The 21,673-nt window shown below is 36.7% G+C and overlaps 1 protein-coding gene across 1 annotated transcript; it reads right to left on the bottom strand.

Annotated features, from left to right (window-relative positions):
- Positions 1-9,226: 9,226 nt before the first annotated feature.
- LOC123314012 lies at positions 9,227-13,550 on the bottom strand. The gene is made up of 4 exons (XM_044899124.1): positions 13,237-13,550; positions 12,995-13,161; positions 11,769-11,996; positions 9,227-11,640 (listed from the first exon to the last, which is right to left on the bottom strand). The coding sequence occupies exons 1-4, from the start codon at positions 13,548-13,550 to the stop codon at positions 9,227-9,229; spliced, it is 3,123 nt and encodes a 1,040-aa protein (XP_044755059.1).
- Positions 13,551-21,673: the final 8,123 nt, after the last annotated feature.

Below are 21,673 nucleotides of genomic sequence, written 5' to 3' on the forward strand. Positions count from 1 at the left end.
GCACTATCGAACTGAAATTCAACATGTGCATCTCAATTCGAGAACTATGTGCAGTTCCAAGATTTGGTTCGAATTGATCCGACAATTTTCGAGGAATTGATATCACACTTTGCCGAATTGACCACTAAAATCTCAATTCCTATCTGAATTATCGAACTGAAATTCAACATGTGCATCTCAATTCGAAAACTGTGTAAAGTTTCAAGATTTGGTTCGAATTGATCCAATAATTTTCGAGGAATTAATATCACACTTTGCCGAATTGACCACTGAAATATCAATTCCTATCTGAACTATTGAACTGAAATTCAACATGTGCATCTCAATTCGAAAACTATGTGCAGTTTCAAGATTTGGTTCGAATTGATCCAACAGTTTTCGAGGAATTGATATCACACTTTGCCGAATTGACCACTGAAATCTCAATTCCTATCTGCACTATCGAACTGAAATTCAATATGTGCATCTCAATTCGAAAACTATGTGCAGTTTCAAGATTTGGTTCGAATTGATCCAATAGTTCCTTAGGAATTGAAATGATGTTTTGTCGAATCGACCACTGAAATCTCAATTCCTATCTTAACTGTCGAACTGAAATTCAACATGTGCATCTCAATTCGAAAACTATGTGCAGTTTCAAGATTTGGTTCGAATCGATCCAATAGTTCCTTAGGAATTGAAATGATATTTTGCCGAATCGACTACTGAAATCTTCATTCCTATCAGAACTATCGATCTGAAATTCAACATGTGCATCTCAATTCGAAAACTATGTGCAGTTTCAAGATTTGGGTCGAATTGATTCAACAGTTTTTGAGGAATTGATATCACACTTTGCCGAATAGACCACTGAAATCTCAATTCCTATCTGCACTATCGAACTGAAATTCAACATGTGCATCTCAATTCGAGAACTATGTGCAGTTCCAAGATTTGGTTCGAATTGATCCGACAATTTTCGAGGAATTGATATCACACTTTGCCGAATTGACCACTAAAATCTCAATTCCTATCTGAATTATCGAACTGAAATTCAACATGTGCATCTCAATTCGAAAACTGTGTAAAGTTTCAAGATTTGGTTCGAATTGATCCAATAATTTTCGAGGAATTAATATCACACTTTGCCGAATTGACCACTGAAATATCAATTCCTATCTGAACTATTGAACTGAAATTCAACATGTGCATCTCAATTCGAAAACTATGTGCTGTTTCAAGATTTGGTTGGAATTGATCCAACAATTTTAGAGGAATTGATATCACACTTTGCCGAATTGACCACTAAAATCTCAATTCCTATCTGAACTATCGAACTGAAATTCAACATGTGCATCTCAATTCGAAAACTGTGTAAAGTTTCAAGATTTGGTTCGAATTGATCCAACAATTTTCGAGGAATTGATATCACACTTTGCCGAATTGACCACTGAAATATCAATTCCTATCTGAACTATCGAACTGAAATTCAACATGTGCATCTCAATTCGAAAACTATGTGCAGTTTCAAGATTTGGTTCGAATCGATCCAATAGTTCCTTAGGAATTGAAATGATATTTTGCCGAATCGACTACTGAAATCTTCATTCCTATCAGAACTATCGATCTGAAATTCAACATGTGCATCTCAATTCGAAAACTATGTGCAGTTTCAAGATTTGGGTCGAATTGGTTTAACAGTTTTTGAGGAAATGATATCACACTTTGCCGAATAGACCACTGAAATCTCAATTCCTATCTGCACTATCGAACTGAAATTACATGTGTATCTCAATTCGAAAATTATGTGCAGTTTCAAGATTTGGTTCGAATCGATCCAATAGTTCCTTAGGAATTGAAATGATATTTTGTCGAATCGACTTCAGAAATCTCCATTCCTATTAGAACTATCGATCTGAAATTCAACATGTGCATCTCATTTCGAAAACTACCTGCAGTTTCAAGATTTGGTTCGAATTTATCCAACAGTTTTCGAGGAATTGATATCACACTTTGCCGAATAGACCACTGAAATCTCAATTCCTATCTGCACTATCGAACTGAAATTCAATATGTGCATCTCAATTCGAAAACTATGTGCAGTTTCAAGATTTGGTTCGAATTGATCCAACAGTTTTCGAGGAATTGATATCACACTTTGCCGAATAGACCACTGAAATCTCAATTCCTATCTGCACTATCGAACTGAAATTCAATATGTGCATCTCAATTCGAAAACTATGTGCAGTTTCAAGATTTGGTTCGAATCGATCCAATAGTTCCTTAGGAATTGAAATGATATTTTGCCGAATCGACTACTGAAATCTTCATTCCTATCAGAACTATCGAACTGAAATTCAACATGTGCATCTCAATTAGAAAACCATGTGCAGTTTCAAGATTTGGGTCGAATTGGTTCAACAGTTTTTGAGGAATTGATATCACACTTTGCCGAATAGACCACTGAAATCTCAATTCCTATCTGCACTATCGAACTGAAATTCAACAAGTGCATCTCAATTCGAAAACTATGTGCAGTTTCAAGATTTGGTTCGAATCGATCCAATAGTTCCTTAGGAATTGAAATGATATTTTGCCGAATCGACTACTGAAATCTTCATTCCTATCAGAACTATCGATCTGAAATTCAACATGTGCATCTCAATTCGAAAACTATGTGCAGTTTCAAGATTTGGTTCGAATTGATCCAACAGTTTTCGAGGAATTGATATCACACTTTGCCGAATTGACCACAGAAATCTCAATTCCTATCTGAACTATCGAACTGAAATTCAACAAGTGCATCTCAATTCGAAAACTATGTGCAGTTTCAAGATTTGGTTCGAATCGATCCAATAGTTCCTTAGGAATTGAAATGATATTTTGCCGAATCGACTACTGAAATCTTCATTCCTATCAGAACTATCGATCTGAAATTCAACATGTGCATCTCAATTCGAAAACTATGTGCAGTTTCAAGATTTGGGTCGAATTGATTCAACAGTTTTTGAGGAATTGATATCACACTTTGCCGAATAGACCACTGAAATCTCAATTCCTATCTGCACTATCGAACTGAAATTCAACATGTGCATCTCAATTCGAGAACTATGTGCAGTTCCAAGATTTGGTTCGAATTGATCCGACAATTTTCGAGGAATTGATATCACACTTTGCCGAATTGACCACTAAAATCTCAATTCCTATCTGAATTATCGAACTGAAATTCAACATGTGCATCTCAATTCGAAAACTGTGTAAAGTTTCAAGATTTGGTTCGAATTGATCCAATAATTTTCGAGGAATTAATATCACACTTTGCCGAATTGACCACTGAAATATCAATTCCTATCTGAACTATTGAACTGAAATTCAACATGTGCATCTCAATTCGAAAACTATGTGCAGTTTCAAGATTTGGTTCGAATTGATCCAACAGTTTTCGAGGAATTGATATCACACTTTGCCGAATTGACCACTGAAATCTCAATTCCTATCTGCACTATCGAACTGAAATTCAATATGTGCATCTCAATTCGAAAACTATGTGCAGTTTCAAGATTTGGTTCGAATTGATCCAATAGTTCCTTAGGAATTGAAATGATGTTTTGTCGAATCGACCACTGAAATCTCAATTCCTATCTTAACTGTCGAACTGAAATTCAACATGTGCATCTCAATTCGAAAACTATGTGCAGTTTCAAGATTTGGTTCGAATTGATCCAACAGTTTTCGAGGAATTGATATCACACTTTGCCGAATTGACCACTGAAATCTCAATTCCTATCTGAACTATCGAACTGAAATTCAACAAGTGCATCTCAATTCGAAAACTATGTGCAGTTTCAAGATTTGGTTCGAATCGATCCAATAGTTCCTTAGGAATTGAAATGATATTTTGCCGAATCGACTACTGAAATCTTCATTCCTATCAGAACTATCGATCTGAAATTCAACATGTGCATCTCAATTCGAAAACTATGTGCAGTTTCAAGATTTGGGTCGAATTGATTCAACAGTTTTTGAGGAATTGATATCACACTTTGCCGAATAGACCACTGAAATCTCAATTCCTATCTGCACTATCGAACTGAAATTCAACATGTGCATCTCAATTCGAGAACTATGTGCAGTTCCAAGATTTGGTTCGAATTGATCCGACAATTTTCGAGGAATTGATATCACACTTTGCCGAATTGACCACTAAAATCTCAATTCCTATCTGAATTATCGAACTGAAATTCAACATGTGCATCTCAATTCGAAAACTGTGTAAAGTTTCAAGATTTGGTTCGAATTGATCCAATAATTTTCGAGGAATTAATATCACACTTTGCCGAATTGACCACTGAAATATCAATTCCTATCTGAACTATTGAACTGAAATTCAACATGTGCATCTCAATTCGAAAACTATGTGCTGTTTCAAGATTTGGTTGGAATTGATCCAACAATTTTAGAGGAATTGATATCACACTTTGCCGAATTGACCACTAAAATCTCAATTCCTATCTGAACTATCGAACTGAAATTCAACATGTGCATCTCAATTCGAAAACTGTGTAAAGTTTCAAGATTTGGTTCGAATTGATCCAACAATTTTCGAGGAATTGATATCACACTTTGCCGAATTGACCACTGAAATATCAATTCCTATCTGAACTATCGAACTGAAATTACACATGTGCATCTCAATTCGAAAACTGTGTACAGTTTCGAGATTTGGGTCGAATTGATCCAATAGTTCTTTAGGAATTGATATCACACTTTGCCGAATAGACCACTGAAATCTCAATTCCTATCAGAACTATCGAACTGAAATTCAACATGTGCATCTCAATTCGAAAACTATGTGCTGTTTCAAGATTTGGTTCGAATGGATCCAACAATTTTCGAGGAATTGATATCACACTTTGCCGAATTGACCACTAAAATCTCAATTCATATCTGAATTATCGAACTGAAATTCAACATGTGCATCTCAAACCGAAAATTATGTGCAGTTTCAAGATTTGGTTCGAATTGATCCAACAGTTTTCGAGGAATTGATATGACACTTTTCCGAATAGACCACTGAAATCACAATTCCTATCTGAACTATCGAACAAAAATTCAACATGTGCATCTCAAATCAAAAACTGTGTAGAGTTTCGGGATTTGGGTCGAATTGATCCAATAGTTCCTTAGGAATTGAAATGATGTTTTGTCGAATCGACCACTGAAATCTCAATTCCTATCTTAACTGTCGAACTGAAATTCAACATGTGCATCTCAATTCGAAAACTATGTGCAGTTTCAAGATTTGGTTCGAATTGATCCAACAGTTTTCGAGGAATTGATATCACACTTTGCCGAATTGACCACTGAAATTCCTATCTGAACTATCGAACTGAAATTCAACATGTGCATCTCAATTAGAAAACTATGTGCAGTTTCAAGATTTGGTTCGAATGGATCCAATAGTTCCTTAGGAATTTAAATGATATTTTGCCGAATCGACTTCTGAAATCTCCATTCCTATTAGAACTATCGATCTGAAATTCAACATGTGCATCTCATTTCGAAAACTATGTGCAGTTTCAAGATTTGGTTCGAATTGATCCGACAGCTTTTGAGGAATTGATATCACACTGCCGAATAGACCACTGAAATCTCAATTCCTATCTGCACTATCGAACTGAAATTCAACATGTGCATCTCAATTCGAAAACTATGTGCAGTTTCAAGATTTGGTTCGAATCGATCCAATAGTTCCTTAGGAATTGAAATGATATTTTGCCGAATCGACTACTGAAATCTTCATTCCTATCAGAACTATCGATCTGAAATTCAACATGTGCATCTCAATTCGAAAACTATGTGCAGTTTCAAGATTTGGTTCGAATTGATCCAACAGTTTTCGAGGAATTGATATCACACTTTGCCGAATTGACCACTGAAATCTCAATTCCTATCTGAACTATCGAACTGAAATTCAACAAGTGCATCTCAATTCGAAAACTATGTGCAGTTTCAAGATTTGGTTCGAATCGATCCAATAGTTCCTTAGGAATTGAAATGATATTTTGCCGAATCGACTACTGAAATCTTCATTCCTATCAGAACTATCGATCTGAAATTCAACATGTGCATCTCAATTCGAAAACTATGTGCAGTTTCAAGATTTGGGTCGAATTGGTTCAACAGTTTTTGAGGAATTGATATCACACTTTGCCGAATAGACCACTGAAATCTCAATTCCTATCTGCACTATCGAACTGAAATTCAACATGTGCATCTCAATTCGAAAACTATGTGCAGTTTCAAGATTTGGTTCGAATCGATCCAATAGTTCCTTAGGAATTGAAATGATATTTTGCCGAATCGACTACTGAAATCCTCATTCCTATCAGAACTATCGATCTGAAATTCAACATGTGCATCTAAATTGGAAAACTATGTGCAGTTTCAAGATTTGGTTCGAATTGATCCAACAGTTTTCGAGGAATTGATATCACACTTTGCCGAATTGACCACTGAAATCTCAATTCCTATCTGAACTATCGAACTGAAATTCAACAAGTGCATCTCAATTCGAAAACTATGTGCAGTTTCAAGATTTGGTTCGAATCGATCCAATAGTTCCTTAGGAATTGAAATGATATTTTGCCGAATCGACTACTGAAATCTTCATTCCTATCAGAACTATCGATCTGAAATTCAACATGTGCATCTCAATTCGAAAACTATGTGCAGTTTCAAGATTTGGGTCGAATTGATTCAACAGTTTTTGAGGAATTGATATCACACTTTGCCGAATAGACCACTGAAATCTCAATTCCTATCTGCACTATCGAACTGAAATTCAACATGTGCATCTCAATTCGAAAACTATGTGCAGTTTCAAGATTTGGTTCGAATCGATCTAATAGTTCCTTAGGAATTGAAATGATATTTTGCCGAATCGACTACTGAAATCTTCATTCCTATCAGAACTATCGATCTGAAATTCAACATGTGCATCTCAATTCGAAAACTATGTGCAGTTTCAAGATTTGGGTCGAATTGGTTCAACAGTTTTTGAGGAATTGATATCACACTTTGCCGAATAGACCACTGAAATCTCAATTCCTATCTGCACTATCGAACTGAAATTCAACATGTGCATCTCAATTCGTAAACTATGTGCAGTTTCAAGATTTGGTTCGAATCGATCTAATAGTTCCTTAGGAATTGAAATGATATTTTGCCGAATCGACTACTGAAATCTTCATTCCTATCAGAACTATCGATCTGAAATTCAACATGTGCATCTCAATTCGAAAACTATGTGCAGTTTCAAGATTTGGTTCGAATTGATCTAACAGTTTTCGAGGAATTGATATCACACTTTGCCGAATAGACCACTGAAATCTCAATTCCTATCTGAACTATCGAACTGAAATTCAACCGGTGCATCTCAATTCGAAAACTATGTGCAGTTTCAAGATTAGGTTCGAATCGATCCATTAGTTCCTTAGGAATTGAAATGATATTTTGCCGAATCGACTACTGAAATCTTCATTCCTATCAGAACTATCGATCTGAAATTCAACATGTGCATCTCAATTCGAAAACTATGTGCAGTTTCAAGATTTGGGTCGAATTGGTTCAACAGTTTTTGAGGAATTGATATCACACTTTGCCGAATAGAACACTGAAATATCAATTCCTATCAGAACTATCGAACTGAAATTCAACATGTGCATCTCAATTCGAAAACTATGTGCAGTTTCAAGATTTGGTTCGAATCGATCTAATAGTTCCTTAGGAATTGAAATGTTATTTTGCCGAATCGACTACTGAAATCTTCATTCCTATCAGAACTATCGATCTGAAATTCAACAAGTGCATCTCAATTCGAAAACTATGTGCAGTTTCAAGATTTGGGTCGAATTGGTTCAACAGTTTTTGAGGAATTGATATCACACTTTGCCGAATAGACCACTGAAATCTCAATTTCTATCTGCACTATCGAACTGAAATTCAACATGTGCATCTCAATTCGTAAACTATGTGCAGTTTCAAGATTTGGTTCGAATCGATCTAATAGTTCCTTAGGAATTGAAATGATATTTTGCCGAATCGACTACTGAAATCTTCATTCCTATCAGAACTATCGATCTGAAATTCAACATGTGCATCTCAATTCGAAAACTACGTGCAGTTTCAAGATTTGGTTCGAATTGATCTAACAGTTTTCGAGGAATTGATATCACACTTTGCCGAATAGACCACTGAAATCTCAATTCCTATCTGAACTATCGAACTGAAATTCAACCGGTGCATCTCAATTCGAAAACTATGTGCAGTTTCAAGATTAGGTTCGAATCGATCCATTAGTTCCTTAGGAATTGAAATGATATTTTGCCGAATCAACTACTGAAATCTTCATTCCTATCAGAACTATCGATCTGAAATTCAACATGTGCATCTCAATTCGAAAACTATGTGCAGTTTCAAGATTTGGGTCGAATTGGTTCAACAGTTTTTGAGGAATTGATATCACACTTTGCCGAATAGAACACTGAAATATCAATTCCTATCAGAACTATCGAACTGAAATTCAACATATGCATCTCAATTCGAAAACTATGTGCAGTTTCAAGATTTGGGTCGAATTGGTTCAACAGTTTTTGAGGAATTGATATCACACTTTGCCGAATAGACCACTGAAATCTCAATTCCTATCTGCACTATCGAACTGAAATTCAATATTTGCATCTCAATTCGAAAACTATGTGCAGTTTCAAGATTTGGTTCGAATTGATCCAACAGTTTTCGAGGAATTGATATCACACTTTGCCGAATAGACCACTGAAATCTCAATTCCTATCTGAACTATCGAACTGAAATTCAACCGGTGCATCTCAATTCGAAAACTATGTGCAGTTTCAAGATTAGGTTCGAATCGATCCATTAGTTCCTTAGGAATTGAAATGATATTTTGCCGAATCGACTACTGTTGGAACTAATGTTTCCTCAGTCTATAGTTCCCTAGCTATCAGATATGGGTGTACCTTTTTCGAATTGAGGGCCAAATCTACTTCTTATATTAACAACTTTTATTTCAATATATGTATTTGACAACTATGACAAGTTCTACTCAAAAAAACATTACACACTGACAACTCGACGATCAACATATATTCGAAAAACAAAGTAGGGGGATTCTTAATTCCAACACACTCCCACCTTGTGTCATTCATACATCGAAGTAATGACACAATCAATGTCCAAATCTTTCAGGAACTTTTACAGGTCTTCCTGATCTCGTTCTAACTACCGGATCTCTAGTTAACGATCCTTTCGATAACTGTTCCTCTTCACCTTTGGTATGATTCTCGCTTTTCTTTTCTGGTAAACTTATGGCAGGACATTTGAGAAGTTTGCATCTAAATCGCTTACAAGAGATGCAACTACTGATAACGTATCTAATAGTGCGTCTACTTTTAAGAATCCAATAATTCGCTCTAAGAATACTCATCAATCCTTGTACTCCAACATGATTATTCTTCATATGTTCTTCGAAAATCAAACGTTTCACAACTTCATGGTTTGTGGGCAATACAAATGGCATACGAAAATCCTCTGCATCAGTTCTATCTGAAATTTTTGTTCGCAATCTGATCAGTCCTTGGTTATCAGTAAAGGGACATAATGATGATAATTTGGGATCTTCTACAGACTCAAAACTTTCTTCTTGTATGAAACGAATTACTAGTTTTCTTGATACTTCCAGTTCATCGACAGTCAGAAATTTTGAGTCTTCAGTATTTTTCTTTCTGCTATTATTGACGAATCGTTTGATCCATGCAACCATCTTGACGATTTTGCTGAACTTCGAAAAGTACTTGTAGTACCATACAAAATCTTTAGACACCGACAACGAGGAAACAACAGTTTTTCTTCTTTCGCAGTTTATTTCCTCTTCATTACTATCAAAATTCTGACTAGGCCATTGGGAAATTGGATCACACAACCATTTTGGACCCTCCCACCATCTTCCATCAGCTAGTGATTTAGCAGAACATCCTCGTGATGGAAGATCTGCAGGATTCATATCACCAGGAACATGGTACCAGTCTATAGGTTTAGAAAAACGTTTTATTTCTTCAACACGGTTCCAGATGAATGGTTTCCAATTTTCTTTCCTTTTGATCCAAGATAAAACAGTTGAGGAGTCTGACCAAAAAAATGCTTGAAGGTTGATTTCATAGTTTGTCTGGAAATTTCGAAATATTCTCACTCCAATTGTTGCAGCCAAAAGTTCGAGACGTGGTATGGTTAATTTTTTAATAGGTGCTACTCTAGATTTTCCTTCGATTAATCTCAAAACCACTTGACCATCACCAGTTTCTGTTCTGAGAAAAATACAAGCTGCATAGGCATCTGCACTTGCATCACAGAAAACATGTACAGATTGAGTGGTCAATATAGTGGAATCTAAAGATATCCACCGAGGAATCTTAACGGATGTCAAATAGGGTTGTTCTTTTAACCACTTCAGGAATAATTCTTGAACTACTTCATCAACTTCCAAATCCCATCCCAATTTCGTAGACCAAGTCCTTTGGAGCAAAATTTTTGGGATCAGTGTCACTAGACATGAGAAACCAATTGGATCAAACAGTTTGTGTGCTGCAGATAATATAGTTCGTTTAGTTATCAGTCCTACATCCATTTTATCAAACCATTCTAGAGAAAGTTCTAAGGTGTCCAATTTACGATTCCAGATGAGTCCAAGGATGTTACTTTTTGCTTCGACTTCGACATTTTCTGGCAAAGAATGCTCCCACCCTCTCAACTCGAACTTTCCATCAGCCAGAATTTTAGTTGACTGTTCAATAAATTGGTTGAGAGCTTCTTCGTTTTGTACACTTATAAGAATATTGTCAACGTAAAATGACTTCAATAATTTCGAAATAACTTCGGGACTATACGAGTTTCCTTCATGAATTGATTCTCTTAGAGTTTCCTGCAGATGAAATTCGAGGACTGCTCCCAATAGAAAAGGACTGCAAGTTACTCCAAATACGACACGGGCATGTCTATAAATTTTTATTTTTCCGTTTTTATCATACCAAAGAAACTTCAGAAAGTTTCTATCGTTTTCTTGTAATCCAATCTGAAGAAATGCCTTTCTTATATCAGCTGTGATTCCTATCTTATCCAAGCGGAAACGTAGAATCATAGATGGAATTAATTCAATGAGGTTGATTCCTTTCTCAAGGCACTGATTCAAAGATGGTTGATTCTTTGCTCCTGACGAAGCATCAAAAACTGGACGTACAGGTGTTGTGGTACTACTGGGCTTATATACTGGATGATGAGGTAAAAAATGACCAGACTGAGATGATGTTTCAAGAGGTTCATTTTCTGACGAACATTCTATAACTCCTTCAGCTAACCAATTGTCGAAGACGCTATCGTAGACGTTATAGAAATTATCCTTTTTCAACTTTTTCACAGTGTGGAGGAGTCTTTTATAGGATAAATCGAAGTTGGATGATAAAGGGGGATGACCTTCAATCCAAGGCATACACACTTCATATCGCCTGTCATCTCTTCGTTTAACTGTTGTTAGAAAATGTTCCATAACAAGTTTTTCTTGTTCCCGTTGTGATTCAGAATTTTCAGGAGCTTGAATACCAAGGACATCTAGGTTCCATAAGTCACACATATGGACATATTTTTCGAAAACATTGAAGTTACAAGAAGGGATGTCTTAGATGAGTATTCTGATTTCAGTTTTCCCATGAGTGTCCAACCTAGTAATGTATGAACCGCTACAAGTCCACAATCCAAATCTTGTTTACGTCCGGAAAAAAGTTTTCCGGCTATGTCGGCACCAACCAAAACATCAATTGGCCCATCTGTAGTATCAGTAATTTCTACTCCCATTTGTTTCAGTTCATCCAGCCAAGGTCCCTTTTTCACTGAGCTTATGTGGTTGCAAATCAATGGTTGATCCAAAACTTCGAAGTTGCAACAGTAGTCTTCAGTAAGACTTTGAAGAGAAATTCTGAGCATCTATGACTCACAGATTCAGTTTGTGTTCCTCCAAAAAGTGAATGTACTAGCTGTTCTTCTCGAACTGGAGGGTACCCCATCTCTTCGGCAATTTTTCTTGTAATATATGACTTGTGGGATCCAGTATCGATCAAGAGTCTTACTCGGCGACATTCTTTGTCCCCCCTCAGTTCTACTACTATGGTTTGCAAAAAAATTTCGGGAAAAGTGTGGTTGGACAGACTGTGTTCATCAATTTTTAAGTTTGGCTCTTTCAAATTCCTATCATTAGAACTCGATGATGACTCGACATCGTTTTTGGGACACATAATAACACAATGTCTACCTTGACATCTGTGGCATTTTTCTCGAGAGCGGCATCTTCGAGCTATATGACCAAATTTGGTGCATAGGTGGCAACAAGCATTTTCTGACAATTTCTGTTTCCTTTCTGCAAAACTGAGTTTCAACACTTCCTTACATTGATCAGTTGAATGTGAATTTTTGCAAAACACACATCGTGGAACTCCTTTGTTGTACAATTCAGAAGCAGTGGGTACATTAGAACTAGTACGTATGCTCCTATCTTCAGGCTTTCGTCTGTCTTTGAAACTGGACACCGCGAGATGAATTCTGTCTTCGTTCATCACTTCTTCTCTCAGAAAATTCATGAGAGCATCAAGACGCTTCTTCAAACTGCACTCTGATGAATAGAACTGACTTCTATGCCATGCTCGTATTAAATCTTCTCCTAGGCATGATTCAACCAAAGGGTATAGCATCGCAGCGCAGGTATCTGATTTTACACCCAGACTTTCTAATGCTCTCAATTGTGATTCAATTTTGTCAAAAAATGTTGATAGTTTATTTTTGGTATTCAGATTCATCAAAACTAGCTTGAGAAGTTCTCGGACATAAACTTCTATTAACAAATCTTCTCTTCCAAATCTTTGTTTCAAACTATCCACTGCTTTAACATAGTTACCTTTAGAAGCAGGGTAACTTTCCACAATTTGTCTAGCTCGAGAGCCTGGTGTGGTAGCTTGAACTAAATATTGTAGTTTATCCTCCTCTTCTATATCAGAATCTTCATCAATTCTGCTGAATTGATTCCAAAATCCAAGCCAATCTTTCGTTTCACCACCAAACTGTCTGAATTGAAGTTTGGGAATCTTCAATTTGCTTCTGGATTCTGATTTCTTGGAGACACTGCTTTGACATATTTACTTATCGAAACTACATTTTATCTTGTGATATTGAGAACTCATCGTATTCATCAATTCCACTTCTGCATTCATATTCGCTTCTTCTTCTCCTGCATCCAACATTATATCAATCATGAGTTGATTCAGTTCAGATACTTGAAGCATTATTTCATCCAAGACTTTGATGCTACTCTGTATTTCTAGGATATCGCATTTTTCTTTGGAGAAATCTTCTTTCAACTTATCATAGATCCTTATAAAAGCTGTTCTTTGTAGAGCTAAGGCTTTCTTGGTTTTTTCCATACCTGTAATAGAGGGTCCTGTCACGGTCGCCATATCTGGGAACAGGGAGATGTGCCACAAGACTTCAGAGACGCTTTAGTTATCAACCTCTATAAGAACAAAGGCGATACGTCGAATTGCAACAATTACAGGGGCATATCGTTGCTTAATGTGGCCGGTAAAATTCTCTCGAAGATTATGGCTAATCGACTGGTTCCACTCTTACAGAGGCTTTTACCTGAATCCCAGTGCGGCTTTCGACCAAATCGAGGTACGGTGGACCTAATTTTTACACTGCGACAGCTACAAGAAAAGGCCCGTGAACAACAATCAAGGATTTATACAGCCTTCATCGATTTAAGCAAGGCATTCGACTCGGTGAATCGGAGAGCGCTATGGAAAATCATGGCACGTCTAGGAGTACCCGAAAAATTCCTAGCAGTGTGTAAAAGCCTTCATACCAACAACACCGCTAGAATACAGCATAATGGCTCTACAACCGACCATTTCTCAACCAACTCTGGAATAAAACAAGGCTGCGTATTAGCGCCTTTACTGTTCAATATTTTCGCCATAGCTGTATCGATAATTGCTGACATGAGCATGCCCGTAAGAGGTGTTGGGATAAGATTCAGATTTGATGGAGGCCTGTTTAACCTGAAGCGCCTCAGAGCAAAAACCCGTACCAAGTTTATCACGGAACTTCAATATGCAGACGACTGTTCACTCATCGCTAGCAGCTCAGAGGATCTACAGATAATGATGGACACCTATAAACATATATACGAAGCTTTAGGCCTTAGACTCAATATTGACAAAACCAAAATCCTGGTAAGTCCGCCAGAAAGCCTTCAAACAGATATCAGCCTGGACAATGAAACTCTAGAACAGGTCGAGCAGTTCAAATACTTGGGAAGCTTCATAAATACTAGGGCTAACCTTGACACGGAAATACACAACCGTATCAATTCGGCATCACGGGCATTCTGGAAGCTGAAGGACAGAGTGTTCCAAAATCATGATCTCAATCTGAAGACCAAGACAGCTGTTTACAGAGCAGTGGTCCTCCCAACGCTTCTTTACGGAAGCGAAAGCTGGACTCCCTACAGGCGACATATTAAACAGCTTGAACAGACGCAGCAACGTCATCTAAGACAGATAATGCACATCAGATGGTTCCACAAAGTTTCGAATGCAGAAGTCTTGCAGCGCGCGAGTTGTACAACAATTGAGACTCAAGTAACGAGGGCCCGACTCAGATGGAGCGGCCACATTCTGAGGATGCAAGACACAAGACTCCCCAAAATAGCTCTATACGGCGAACTCAATGAGGGAGCCCGGAAACCAGGAGGCCAGTATAAGCGGTTTAAGGACACACTACATCAATCCCTAAAATCAGTTAATGCTAATCATAACTGGGAACAACTAGCGTTAGACAGGTCACAGTGGAGGTCTTTGGTCCACAGTTATAATGGAGAATCGAGAAGGATACAGCGGCGGCCAGATCTGGTTGGTGACTATCCATGCCCTGAGTGTGGAAGGATCTGCAGGTCACGGTTGGGTCTCTTTAGTCACAGGAGGGCACACAGTCGCAACTAGCACTAAGAAGTTACAAGTCTGTTCGAATTTTTTTTTTTTTTTTTTTTTTTTTTTTTTTCCTTCTTCTTTTTGTTGATTTATTCCCGGTAACGGGATACAGCAATGAATGAATGAATGGTCGCCATATGTTGGAACTAATGTTTCCTCAGTCTATAGTTCCCTAGCTATCAGATATGGGTGTACCTTTTTCGAATTGAGGGCCAAATCTACTTCTTATATTAACAACTTTTATTTCAATATATGTATTTGACAACTATGACAAGTTCTACTCAAAAAAACATTACACACTGACAACTCGACGATCAACATATATTCGAAAAACAAAGTAGGGGGATTCTTAATTCCAACAACTACTGAAATCTTCATTCCTATCAGAACTATCGATCTGAAATTCAACATGTGCATCTCAATTCGAAAACTATGTGCAGTTTCAAGATTTGGGTCGAATTGGTTCAACAGTTTTTGAGGAATTGATATCACACTTTGCCGAATAGAACACTGAAATATCAATTCCTATCAGAACTATCGAACTAAAATTCAACATATGCATCTCATTTCGAAAACTACGTGCAGTTTCAAGATTTGGTTCGAATTGATCCAACAGTTTTCAAGGAATTGATATCACACTTTGCCGAATTGACCACTGAAATCTCAATTCCTATCTGAACTATCGAACTGAAATTCAACATGTGCATCTCAATCCGAAAACTATGTGCAGTTTCAAGATTTGGTTCGAATTGATCTAATAGTTCCTTAGGAATTGAAATGATATTTTGTCGAATCAACTTCTGAAATCTCCATTCCTATTAGAACTATCGATCTGAAATTCAACATGTGCATCTCATTTCGAAAACTATGTGCAGTTTCAAGATTTGGTTCGAATTGATCCAACAGTTTTCGAGGAATTGATATCACACTTTGCCGAATAGACCACTGAAATCTCAATTCCTATCTGCACTATCGAACTGAAATTCAACATGTGCATCTCAATTCGAAAACTATGTGCAGTTTCAAGATTTGGTTCGAATTGATCCAACAGTTTTCGAGGAATTGATATCACACTTTGCCGAATTGACCACTGAAATCTCAATTCCTATCTGAACTATCGAACTGAAATTCAACATGTGCATCTCAATTCGAAAACTATGTGCAGTTTCAAGATTTGTTTCGAATCGATCCAATAGTTCCTTAGGAATTGAAATGATATTTTGCCGAATCGACTACTGAAATCTTCATTCCTATCAGAACTATCGATCTGAAATTCAACATGTGATCTCATTTCGAAAACTATGTGCAGTTTCAAGATTTGGTTCGAATTGATCCAACAGTTTTCGAGGAATTGATATCACACTTTGCCGAATAGACCACTGAAATCTCAATTCCTATCTGCACTATCGAACTGAAATTCAACATGTGCATCTCAATTCGAAAACTATGTGCAGTTTCAAGATTTGGTTCGAATTGATCCAACAGTTTTCGAGGAATTGATATCACACTTTGCCGAATTGACCACTGAAATCTCAATTCCTATCTGCACTATCGAACTGAAATTCAACATGTGCATCTCAATTTGAAAACTATGTGCAGTTTTAAGATTTGTTTCGAATCGATCCAATAGTTCCTTAGGAATTGAAATGATATTTTGCCGAATCGACTACTGAAATCTTCATTCCTATCAGAACTATCGATCTGAAATTCAACATGTGCATCTCATTTCGAAAACTATGTGCAGTTTCAAGATTTGGTTCGAATTGATCCAACAGTTTTCGAGGAATTGATATCACACTTTGCCGAATAGACCACTGAAATCTCAATTCCTATCTGCACTATCGAACTGAAATTCAACATGTGCATCTCAATTCGAAAACTATGTGCAGTTTCAAGATTTGGTTCGAATTGATCCAACAGTTTTCGAGGAATTGATATCACACTTTGCCGAATTGACCACTGAAATCTCAATTCCTATCTGCACTATCGAACTGAAATTCAACATGTGCATCTCAATTCGAAAACTATGTGCAGTTTCAAGATTTGTTTCGAATCGATCCAATAGTTCCTTAGGAATTGAAATGATATTTTGCCGAATCGACTACTGAAATCTTCATTCCTATCAGAACTATCGATCTGAAATTCAACATGTGCATCTCAATTCGAAAACTATGTGCAGTTTCAAGATTTGGGTCGAATTGGTTCAACAGTTTTTGAGGAATTGATATCACACTTTGCCGAATAGACCACTGAAATCTCAATTCCTATCTGCACTATCGAACTGAAATTCAACATGTGCATCTCAATTCGAAAACTATGTGCAGTTTCAAGATTTGGTTCGAATCGATCCAATAGTTCCTTAGGAATTGAAATGATATTTTGTCGAATCGACTTCTGAAATCTCCATTCCTATTAGAACTATCGATCTGAAATTCAACATGTGATCTCATTTCGAAAACTATGTGCAGTTTCAAGATTTGGTTCGAATTGATCCAACAGTTTTCGAGGAATTGATATCACACTTTGCCGAATAGACCACTGAAATCTCAATTCCTATCTGCACTATCGAACTGAAATTCAACATGTGCATCTCATTTCGAAAAGTACCTGCAGTTTCAAGATTTGGTTCGAATTGATCCAACAGTTTTCGAGGAATTGATATCACACTTTGCCGAATAGACCACTGAAATCTCAATTCCTATCTGCACTATCGAACTGAAATTCAATATGTGCATCTCAATTCGAAAACTATGTGCAGTTTCAAGATTTGGTTCGAATTGATCCAACAGTTTTCGAGGAATTGATATCACACTTTGCCGAATAGACCACTGAAATCTCAATTCCTATCTGCACTATCGAACTGAAATTCAATATGTGCATCTCAATTCGAAAACTATGTGCAGTTTCAAGATTTGGTTCGAATCGATCCAATAGTTCCTTAGGAATTGAAATGATATTTTGCCGAATCGACTACTGAAATCTTCATTCCTATCAGAACTATCGATCTGAAATTCAACATGTGCATCTCAATTCGAAAACTATGTGCAGTTTCAAGATTTGGGTCGAATTGGTTCAACAGTTTTTGAGGAATTGATATCAAACTTTGCCGAATAGACCACTGAAATCTCAATTCCTATCTGCACTATCGAACTGAAATTCAACATGTGCATCTCAATTCGAAAACTATGTGCAGTTTCAAGATTTGGTTCGAATTGATCCAACAGTTTTCGAGGAATTGATATCACACTTTGCCGAATTGACCACTGAAATCTCAATTCCTATCTGCACTATCGAACTGAAATTCAACATGTGCATATCAATTTGAAAACTATGTGCAGTTTCAAGATTTGGTTCGAATTGATCCAACAGTTTTCGAGGAATTGATATCACACTTTGCCGAATTGACCACTGAAATCTCAATTCCTATCTGAACTATCGAACTGAAATTCAACATGTGCATCTCAATTCGAAAACTATGTGCAGTTTCAAGATTTGGTTCGAATCGATCCAATAGTTCCTTAGGAATTGAAATGATATTTTGCCGAATCGACTACTGAAATCTTCATTCCTATCAGAACTATCGATCTGAAATTCAACATGTGCATCTCAATTCGAAAACTATGTGCAGTTTCAAGATTTGGGTCGAATTGGTTTAACAGTTTTCGAGCAAATGATATCACACTTTGCCGAATAGACCACTGAAATCTCAATTCCTATCTGCACTATCGAACTGAAATTCAACATGTGCATCTCAATTCGAAAACTATGTGCAGTTTCAAGATTTGGTTCGAATCGATTCAATAGTTCCTTAGGAATTGAAATGATATTTTGTCGAATCGACTTCAGAAATCTCCATTCCTATTAGAACTATCGATCTGAAATTCAACATGTGCATCTCATTTCGAAAACTACCTGCAGTTTCAAGATTTGGTTCGAATTGATCCAACAGTTTTCGAGGAATTGATATCACACTTTGCCGAATTGACCACTGAAATCTCAATTCCTATCTGCACTATCGAACTGAAATTCAACATGTGCATCTCAATTTGAAAACTATGTGCAGTTTCAAGATTTGGTTCGAATTGATCCAACAGTTTTCGAGGAATTGATATCACACTTTGCCGAATTGACCACTGAAATCTCAATTCCTATCTGAACTATCGAACTGAAATTCAACATGTGCATCTCAATTCGAAAACTATGTGCAGTTTCAAGATTTGGTTCGAATCGATCCAATAGTTCCTTAGGAATTGAAATGATATTTTGCCGAATCGACTACTGAAATCTTCATTCCTATCAGAACTATCGATCTGAAATTCAACATGTGCATCTCAATTCGAAAACTATGTGCAGTTTCAAGATTTGGGTCGAATTGGTTTAACAGTTTTCGAGGAAATGATATCACACTTTGCCGAATAGACCACTGAAATCTCAATTCCTATCTGCACTATCGAACTGAAATTCAACATGTGCATCTCAATTCGAAAACTATGTGCAGTTTCAAGATTTGGTTCGAATCGATCCAATAGTTCCTTAGGAATTGAAATGATATTTTGCCGAATCGACTACTGAAATCTTCATTCCTATCAGAACTATCGATCTGAAATTCAACATGTGCATATCAATTCGAAAACTATGTGCAGTTTCAAGATTTGGTTCGAATTGATCCAACAGTTTTCGAGGAATTGATATCACACTTTGCCGAATTGACCACTGAAATCTCAATTCCTATCTGCACTATCGAACTGAAATTCAACATGTGCATCTCAATTCGAAAACTATGTGCAGTTTCAAGATTTGGTTCGAATCGATCCAATAGTTCCTTAGGAATTGAAATGATATTTTGCCGAATCGACTACTGAAATCTTCATTCCTATCAGAACTATCGATCTGAAATTCAACATGTGCATCTCAATTCGAAAACTATGTGCAGTTTCAAGATTTGGTTCGAATTGATCCAACAGTTTTCGAGGAATTGATATCACACTTTGCCGAATAGACCACTGAAATCTCAATTCCTATCTGCACTATCGAACTGAAATTCAATATGTGCATCTCAATTCGAAAACTATGTGCAGTTTCAAGATTTGGTTCGAATCGATCCAATAGTTCCTTAGGAATTGAAATGATATTTTGCCGAATCGACTACTGAAATCTTCATTCCTATCAGAACTATCGATCTGAAATTCAACATGTGCATCTCAATTCGAAAACTATGTGCAGTTTCAAGATTTGGTTCGAATTGATCCAACAGTTTTCGAGGAATTGATATCACACTTTGCCGAATTGACCACTGAAATCTCAATTCCTATCTGCACTATCGAACTGAAATTCAACATGTGCATCTCAATTCGAAAACTATGTGCAGTTTCAAGATTTGGTTCGAATAGATCCAACAGTTTTCGAGGAATTGATATCACACTTTGCCGAATTGACCACTGAAATCTCAATTCCTATCTGAACTATCGAACTGAAATTCAACATGTGCATCTCAATTCGAAAACTATGTGCAGTTTCAAGATTTGTTTCGAATCGATCCAATAGTTCCTTAGGAATTGAAATGATATTTTGCCGAATCGACTACTGAAATCTTCATTCCTATCAGAACTATCGATCTGAAATTCAATATGTGCATCTCAATTCGAAAACTATGTGCAGTTTCAAGATTTGGGTCGAATTGGTTCAACAGTTTTTGAGGAATTGATATCACACTTTGCCGAATTGACCACTGAAATCTCAATTCCTATCTGCACTATCGAACTGAAATTCAACATGTGCATCTCAATTCGAAAACTATGTGCAGTTTCAAGATTTGGTTCGAATTGATCCAACAGTTTTCGAGGAATTGATATCACACTTTGCCGAATAGACCACTGAAATCTCAATTCCTATCTGCACTATCGAACTGAAATTCAACAAGTGCATCTCAATTCGAAAACTATGTGCAGTTTCAAGATTTGGTTCGAATTGATCCAACAGTTTTCGAGGAATTGATATCACACTTTGCCGAATTGACCACTGAAATCTCAATTCCTATCTGAACTATCGAACTGAAATTCAACATGTGCATCTCAATTCGAAAACTATGTGCAGTTTCAAGATTTGTTTCGAATCGATCCAATAGTTCCTTAGGAATTGAAATGATATTTTGCCGAATCGACTACTGAAATCTTCATTCCTATCAGAACTATCGATCTGAAATTCAACATGTGCATCTCAATTCGAAAACTATGTGCAGTTTCAAGATTTGTTTCGAATCGATCCAATAGTTCCTTAGGAATTGAAATGATATTTTGCCGAATCGACTACTGAAATCTTCATTCCTATCAGAACTATCGATCTGAAATTCAATATGTGCATCTCAATTCGAAAACTGTGTAAAAATTCAAGATTTGGTTCGAATCGATCCAATAGTTCCTTAGGAATTGAAATGATATTTTGCCGAATCGACTACTGAAATCTTCATTCCTATCAGAACTATCGATCTGAAATTCAACATGTGATCTCATTTCGAAAACTATGTGCAGTTTCAAGATTTGGTTCGAATTGATCCAACAGTTTTCGAGGAATTGATATCACACTTTGCCGAA

The sequence above is a fragment of the Coccinella septempunctata genome, chromosome 5, assembly GCF_907165205.1.
Source record: "Coccinella septempunctata chromosome 5, icCocSept1.1, whole genome shotgun sequence".
In the NCBI taxonomy this organism is placed as follows: domain Eukaryota; kingdom Metazoa; phylum Arthropoda; class Insecta; order Coleoptera; family Coccinellidae; genus Coccinella; species Coccinella septempunctata.

Bases quoted from the DNA above. Each gene is read 5' to 3' on its own strand.
- LOC123314012 (XM_044899124.1), bottom strand. From the start codon at position 13,550: ATGGCGACCGTGACAGGACCCTCTATTACAGGTATGGAAAAAACCAAG. The intron at 13,162-13,236 runs GTAAATATGTCA...ACTTCAATTCAG, and splicing joins ATAAAATGTAGTTTCGATAA to ACAGTTTGGTGGTGAAACGA. The intron at 11,641-11,768 runs GTTGGACACTCA...TTGGTATTCAAG, and splicing joins AGCGGTTCATACATTACTAG to CTCCTGAAAATTCTGAATCA.